The 8,084-nt window shown below is 49.1% G+C and overlaps 1 protein-coding gene across 3 annotated transcripts in view; it reads right to left on the bottom strand.

Annotated features, from left to right (window-relative positions):
• Positions 1-8,084, bottom strand: part of zdhhc1 (zinc finger DHHC-type containing 1) — a 40,369-nt gene that overhangs the window by 4,664 nt on the left and 27,621 nt on the right. For all 3 annotated transcript variants that reach the window (XM_050061432.1, XM_050061257.1, XM_050061344.1), the window contains exons 6-9: positions 3,379-3,534; positions 2,370-2,497; positions 1,750-1,838; positions 280-394 (exon numbers count right to left, since the gene is read on the bottom strand). In XM_050061432.1, the coding sequence (XP_049917389.1) occupies positions 280-394; positions 1,750-1,838; positions 2,370-2,497; positions 3,379-3,534 (488 nt within the window). The remainder of the gene's footprint in view (positions 1-279; positions 395-1,749; positions 1,839-2,369; positions 2,498-3,378; positions 3,535-8,084) is intronic.

The following is an 8,084-nucleotide window of genomic DNA, read 5'->3' as shown; positions in this document are numbered from 1 at the left end:
CGTCTGTCCGTCCTGGAAGAGGGATCCCTCCTCAGTTGCTCTTCCTGAGGTTTCTACCGTTTCTTTTCCCCGTTAAAGGGTTTTTTTTGGGGAGTTTTTCCTTATCCGCTGCGAGGGTCATAAGGACAGAGGGATGTCGTATGCTGTAAAGCCCTGTGAGGCAAATTGTGATTTGTGATATTGGGCTTTTTAAATAAAATTGATTGATTGATTGATTGCAAGGCAGCGCTCCCTCTGTGTGTGTGTCTGTGTCTGTGTCTGTGTGTGTGTGTGTGTTACCTGTGTGCGTCGGTGTGTGTGTGCTGCTGTTTTCAGCTCTGTAGACACAGCAAGCTGAGCGTCTTCCTCCACAACAGGACTGGACACGGTCCTCACTCTGCTGTTAGACAGGAACCTGACACACACACACACACACACACGCACACGCACAGCACACAGGTTGTTGCAGTTGCGGTGATTAAACTGATTATTGATCAGTAAACTCAAAGTGACATCATGCTGTTTAGCATGAAGCTGGTGTTGACGGTAAAAAGGCTGCACCCAGAGGAAACCCACGCATACACAGGGAGAACATGTCAGAGCCCCTGGAGGAAACCCACACTGACACAGATGGGCTCCCCACCCTGGGGTTTCACACCAGGAACCCTCTTGCTGTGAGGTGACCATGTGAACCACTGCACCACCGTGTGGATCAGTGAGTCCACTTATTTCACCATAACAATACTTCTTTTAACTTTATTATAACAGTAACTTTATGTAACTGTTTTTAATTTACTTTATTGTAACAGTAGTTTTTTTTTAGAAGTGAAATATTTTAGTAGTTAAAGGAGATTTGAGAATAGGAGGTGTTTATTGAGTATCACATGATGTTTTCTTGCTCTTAGGGGGAACATCACAAATTTCGTTTTTCAGATCTAAACAGAGAAAAAGAAATAAGTGCTGCTGTAATAAAGATGACAGGATGAGTGTTTGGTCTGAAACGTGTGTGTTAATGTCATCAGAGACGCTGTCCTCTGTCCACTGTGAGAGCTGCAGGATAAATAAAGAGAGTCCCTGCAGACGAGCTCTGAGTCAAGTTATTTATGAAGACCTTCTGTTAGACGCTCACACACACACACACCCACCCACACACACACACACACACACACACACACACACACACACACACACACACACACACACACACACACACACACACACCTCCCTCCTCACTCAGCTCACACACACATACAATACACACTTTGTTTGCTTCCTGGAAATCACGGCCAAAGAATTTCATTTTGCACACTTTGTTTTCTGTAAAGAAAACAGTGTCCATGGTGACCGCAGTGGCTGGAGCCTCATTGTGTTATGAAATGACTGTTTACTGAANCCCACACACACACACACACACACACACACACACACACACACACACACACACACACACACACACACACACACACACCTCCCTCCTCACTCAGCTCACACACACATACAATACACACTTTGTTTGCTTCCTGGAAGTCACGGCCAAAGAATTTCATTTTGCACACTTTGTTTTCTGTAAAGAAAACAGTGTCCATGGTGACCGCAGTGGCTGGAGCCTCATTGTGTTATGAAATGACTGTTTACTGAAACATGTCGGGACCAGGTCAGCCGGCCTCAGCCAATGGCAGCAGGTCGTGGGCCGAGCCCGGCCTGCCGCAGAGAGGCGCGGTCTGCAGTGACTTAATTCTGTTTTAATGAGGTGTGTTAACAGAGACTCACTCTGACTCCCCCCGCACTGCCACAGTGGTAGCTTCCTCTACGTCCAGCTGTGGGTTGGTGTAACCCAGACTGCCCGGATAGTTCACGTCCTGAGGGGGGACAGCAAAGGACAGACACTCAGTCCAGGAATTAGACCAGACCACACACAGTCAAACAGTACAGCTACTACAGCTCTAGTTTCCACTGTGAGGTCACACACACACACACTGCTGTTGAATACTGAATGATTTATTTTACACACTCATGAGTTCAGACATGAATCATTATATGTTCTGTGTTTTAAATATCTTCCTCCTGCAGAGCCGGAGAGAGGGCAGGTATCTGTCAATCATTTTTAATGTGTCCAATCAGGGGCTCACAATCCTGTCAGTCAAAAACTCAGCTAGCTATGCTAGTGCTAGCTAATGTCTGAGTATCAACTCCCCGATCATAACATAATATAGAAACTTCACCCACTGCTCATTTTAACAGGACCACCACAAGAAAACATGTTCTCTGTTTGTTTGTTTGGACTCTCTCTCTGATTGGCTGCAACCTGCAGAGTGTCGCTGCTGATTGGCCCTTCACATCATCCCTCCTTTTAAACTGTGTCACTGAGTTTGTTTCCTTCTGATAGTTACCTTGATGAGGTGAACAGACGGAGCCGCCGTCGCTGTCTCCTTCACTGGTCCTGGTTTCCTCGAGTCTCTGTTGTCCTGGCGGTGACGCTGCCGCACGATGTATTCATACGTACTGAGTCTGTTCCACACTGCGCACACACACACACACACACACACACACACAGATAAAAAACATCTGTGGATCAGCCAAAGTGACGTGGTCTCCTGGGCGGGGAGTGAGGTGGAGAGAGCGGAGGCTGAGCTGACTAGAGGATGTTAACTGATCTCATTTAGCTCGTCTCATATGTGTTCTGATAAACAGACAGAGCAGGGCGAGGAGAGGAGACGCTGCACGCTGCTCTACATTCAAATAAGATTTCACCCCTTTTAAATACAACAGTAACAAAAAAAAAATCTGTTATCAGTTGGCTGTTAAGGCCCTGACACACTGAGCCAACTGTCAGCCATCAGTCCGTGTCTGGCTAGTCTGTCGCCCTTGTCTTTGCCATGTGTCCCACATCGTCAGCCCTGATTGGCTTTTTCTCAGCTGAATCAGTGTGTTGAATCAGAGAACAGAAAAGCATCAGTGCGTAAAGGAGGAGCAGAAACGTTTCCTGGTGGTTTGTGTTATTGTTCACTGGCGCACGGTAAATATGGTCCGATTCTGTTGTTAAAGTGCTAACTGGCTAACTAGCATCAAGACGCTCTTCCTGTTTCCCTTTTTCAACGATGAATACAGATGACCGCCGTCTGCTGCTGTGGAGAGTCATTTCCTCTCAGCAGGAGCAGAATGGACGTGCTGATTGGCCATCGGCTGGAGTCTTTTATGATGTCTTTAAGAGCACGCAGCAGTCGGTTTTGTTACCGCTACTTCCCTGAAGTCAGTTTGGAGTGTCCAGACCTTTACACATAAATCAATATGAGGGAAACACTGATTTGTTAATACTGATGATATATAGAGTTTGTGTGTGTGTGTGTGTGTGTGTGTGTGAGTGTGGGTGTGTGTGAGTGTGTGTGTGTGTGTTCTTACTCAGGTAGATGTGGAAGCAGAGCAGGTGACAGAGCAGCACAGATGACAGCAGACCCAGAGCGATGGTGACGGCAGCAAGAGCAGGAATCACTGCCGCCGCTGACCTGAGAGGAGCCACCGGCAGGAAGACGAACCACACACCTGTCTCATTCCTCACTGTGTGCGCGCGAACACACACACACACACACACACACACACACACACACACGATATAATCATACAGTTGATACTGACATCACATCTGTGCTTCACATGAGAGAGACAGAGACAGGAAATCAGGGCTGTAGTCCCCTCTGGTCCTCATGTCTCTGCTGTCCCAGTCTGAGGGGAGTGAGCTGAACATTCTGACGGCAAACCGAAAAAGGACTTCCTGTGGCGTTCTGTGGTGCATCGTGTTGGTATCAGACTGCAGTTTGATGTCCAAATATCCTCCCAGGTCCCTATAGTCCTGAAAAGTGTCCACACTCTGGGTGGAGACAGGTGTAGTGAGTGTTTTCAGACTCCTTCCTGGTGTCAGTGTGAAGCTGCAGGTGTCTCGGCTCACACCGCTTCATGAAGAGGTCCTCACCACCACAGTGATCCGCCTCCATCTTCTGATACAGCCAACAGTTACATCAGCGTCATCGGAGAACGTCTGCAGGTGGCAGGACAGGGAGGTGTAGGTGAACGCTGAGGTGTAAAGGGCTGACAGGAACAGTGACAGGAACATCCTGTGTCGCTCACCACAGTGGCGGACATGCAGCCCTGTAGTCTAACATGCTTCGGCTGACCAATCAGATGACGCCAGGGGAGCGTCTGCCTGCGTCACCATCAGCTTCTTCCCCAGCAGGATAGGATGGGTGGTGATGGAGAGGTCAAAGGTCATGACTATCACAGTGCTCTCTGTCTCATCCAGTTGAACGTGAAGGTACCACATGTAGACAAACTGAAGGGGTCCAGTGATGGTTTAACACGGGGCTGAAGGTATGAGAGTGATGTCATTAGACAGGAAGTCAGCGCCTCCGGTCGATGGGGAGCCCTCTAGGAACCAAACCAGATGTCCTCCACAGCACAGGGACCATCTCTAGGCTCATGTTTAAGATGTGTTGGAGAACACTCAGCTAGGTGACACATGCTCTGAACACCCTCAGGCTGACACTGTCAGGACCTGCGGCCTGTCTGGGCGGAACCTGTACAGCTCTCCTCTCGCCTGCTCCAGTGTTATCACAGGATTACAGTCTGTGTGAGGCCGTGGATGATAACTTCTGATAGACCCTGATGGACCCTGATCGCCGCAATCTGTTGCAGCTGGTTGAGGTGTCAGGCGTGTTGAAGGCCTCCGCTCATGCTGCCCCTTTCTCTGTTTGCAAAGGCCACCAGAACAGGCCTCCTGTGGGAGGACTAGAGTTCAGCAGATGGACAGGACCAAGAGGAGCCTGTCAATGTTTGAGGCAGTAAAGTTTTCACTGAAATTGGACAGGACTGGTCAGAACTGGTCCCGCAAACTGAGGGAGGTCATTAGTCCGTCAAAAGTGATCTTTCTCCAGTTTTACGTGAACGCTTCTCAACAGCACCTCCAGAGTCCCTTTAAGTATCCTGATGCACGGGTTAGGGGGATAGGGCAAAGGTTAGATGACCGTGACCTAACTTCAAGCCCTCAATGTGTCAGGGAACTTAAAAAAAAAAATCTTTGAGATTCAAGATTCTCACTTCCAATTTCAAGGCTAACTAGTAAATGGACTTGTACATCACCTTACAGTCTTCTGACCAGTCTGAGCACCTTTACACTTCTACATAGAGTCACACACTGGTGGTCGAGGCCACCATACAAGGTGTTACGGCTGCGGCCGTATATTGTGACATTTATTGCATGTATGTTGCTTTTTTTTTTATGTGAGAGTAAGACCTCTTCTTTTTCTGAGGATCTGTGCCAGGTGCCGCTCCCGTCTCCTTCCCTCAGTGGTGGGTTCTGGCTGGTCGTGGCTGCTGCCGATTGGATGTTGCGAGGGCTTGGCTCTGGTCGTAGCTGCTGCTGATTGGCTGTCGCGGGGGCTTGGCCTTTTCAAACCCCGGCCATCTGTCAAACTCGAGGGTCGTTTTGACAGCAGCGTTACTGCGCATCCCGACACCAAACTTGCCTGTGCCTTTGTGAACTGTTGTGTGTTTTTTTTTTTTTGACTGGAGAGCGGTGAGCCTTATTTGAACTGTGAGCTTGTTGTTTGTGTCCTGCCGCTACGAGCGGGGAACAGTTTGTCTGCTGCCGACCCGTTGCAGCGCTAAGCAGCAGTTTTATTGTCACTTGCACGTCACTTGTAAATATTTGCACATAGCACTAAGCAGTAGGGGTGAGCTGCCATTTATGTTGACCTGTTTTCTCCTGTTTTTGTTAAGTTTAGGGAGTTAGGTTTAGTAATTGCATTTTTGTTTCTTTTCTTTCACATAGGGTTTAGTTAGTACTTTGGGGAAAGATAGTTTGTTTTGTTTATTGTTTTGGCCTGGGCTCACCCTGAAGACAAGCTTCTTTATTTATAAAAATTATTTCTTTTTTGTGTGATGGTGAATAAACTCACCCGTTTTGATTGTGCATTTTCTTGTGTCGGCTCATTTTTATGTTACACTTCCCGGCCCCTAGACGGGTGCGTAACATAAATTGGGGGCTCGTCCGGGATCGTCTCTCCAGGTCGCTTGTGTGCCAGGCAGGCTGGTGGTTGTGGCTGTTGTGTTGTGAGATCTTGGTTGGCGTGTTTTTTCTTCGTGTGTGGAGTTGTAGGATGTCCCAGTCCTTTGATGTGGATGCGTTTACGCAGGGTCCAGCTCTTGAAAAACTGGATCGGTGCACAAAGGCGGATTTGTTGTTAATAGCAAATGTCTTTAACGTTTCTGTCCCTTTGCATGCCCGCAAAGCTGAAATAAAGTCTTGCTTGTCAGAGCGGTTGGTGGAGAGGGGTGTTGTTCCCAAGCCTAAGCCAGAAAAGGTCGATGTTGTTCCTGAGGGGTTAGGCGTGGTAGTGGGAGAGGAGTCTGCCAGTGCCACGGCGGCGAAAGCCCTCGGTGGTGGGGTGGGGGCAGGGGCGGAGGCTCCTGCTTCCGTTCACCTCAGCATAGACCCGATGGCGCTTATCCAGGCTGGTGTTGATACGGCGGATCTTAAGCTGGCCCTCCGCCTGCGTGAGGTGGAGCTCCAAACTAAGAGCCGTGAGGTTGAGCTTATGCATCTCCGCATAAGGGCCATGGAGCTTGATAGAACGCCACACCCAGCTACTTCCACTCCGGTGGCTGTGCAGCCCCCAGTCATCATGCCCTCTGATCAGTTTGACGTGAGCAGACATATTGCCCTGGTACCAACCTTTAGGGAAAGTGAAGTAGATTCCTACTTTAACGCCTTTGAGCGCATCGCTTCCACTTTGAGATGGCCAAAAACTGTGTGGAGTCTGTTGCTGCAGTGTAAATTGATTGGTAAAGCGCAAGAAGTGTGCGCAAGCCTATCCATTGAAGAGAGTCTGGACTATGACACTGTGAAGGCCACTGTTTTGAGGGCTTATGAATTAGTTCCTGAGGCATATCGCCAAAAATTTAGAGCATGTGAAAAATCCGCCAACCAAACTTACGTTGAGTTTGCCCGTGAAAAGACTGCTCTGATGGATAAGTGGTGTGCGGCGAGCAAAGTGGAAACTTTGACTCAGCTCCGTGAGTTGTTTCTGCTGGAGGAGTTCAAATCCTGTCTCCCAGAAAAAATTGTGGTGTACCTTAACGAACAGAAGGTGGAGTCCCTTTCAAAGGCTGCTGTATTAGCTGATGAATTTGTCCTGACTCACCGTGCTGTTTTTCCCTCTGGCCGCCGCGAGCATGTTCCCAATGCCGGTACTGTTAAAACTCCAAAAGCCCAGTCCAAAAGCACCCCACGTCCTAACACCGCTTCCCCCGGCACTCGTGAGTGTTTCTATTGTCATGAGGCGGGACATTTGATTGCTGCTTGCCCTGTTCTCCAGCGAAAAGAGCATAACCAAAGTCCCAAGAAGCCAAAAAGTGTTGGTTTTGTTCAGTCTGTCACTGCTCCTGACCCGGCTGACGTTGACGCGGACGCAGATGAGGTGCCTGTGCGTTATAAGCCGTTCATTACTAAGGGCACAGTCTCTCTCCCGGGAGATGAAAAAGTTCAGGTGCCGGTCACCATCCTGCGTGACACAGGAGCCGATCAGTCCCTGTTGTTGCACAGTGTTTTGCCTTCTTCCAGTAGTTCTTTCTGTGGGTCGGATGCATTGGTGTGGGGGGTGGGGATGATTCCGCTGCGAGCACCGATGCATGCTGTGTTCCTGAGCTCGCCCCTTGTCACGGGTCCCGTAGTAATTGCCACACGCACCTGTTTGCCCGTGCGCGGTGTGCACCTTCTCCTTGGCAACGATTTGGCAGGAAAGAAAGTTTTTCCGACGCCCGAAGTAGTTGATGATCCTGTGTGTGATTGTGGCCCGTCTGTGTCTCCTGCTGCTGACAGTTCGACCTCTGTGTTCCCTGCCTGTGTTGTGACGCGCGCACAGGCACGAAAATTTGATGATGTGTGTAATTTGTCTGATTCATTCCTGTGTCCGGATGATAAGCCTGGGGGCGCAGACTCACTTGCAGAAAAACCTGAAAAGAGTTTATCAGTGCCAGATAACCTGCTGCCCGCCGAGGCGGAGCTAACTTTTGATGTGGACCGAAGCACGTTCATTCAAGCACAACACACTGAC

This window comes from Epinephelus moara, chromosome 1 (genome assembly GCF_006386435.1).
Source record: "Epinephelus moara isolate mb chromosome 1, YSFRI_EMoa_1.0, whole genome shotgun sequence".
NCBI classification, from domain to species: Eukaryota; Metazoa; Chordata; class Actinopteri; order Perciformes; family Serranidae; genus Epinephelus; species Epinephelus moara.
This window is presented reverse-complemented; position numbering and strand designations above follow the sequence as displayed.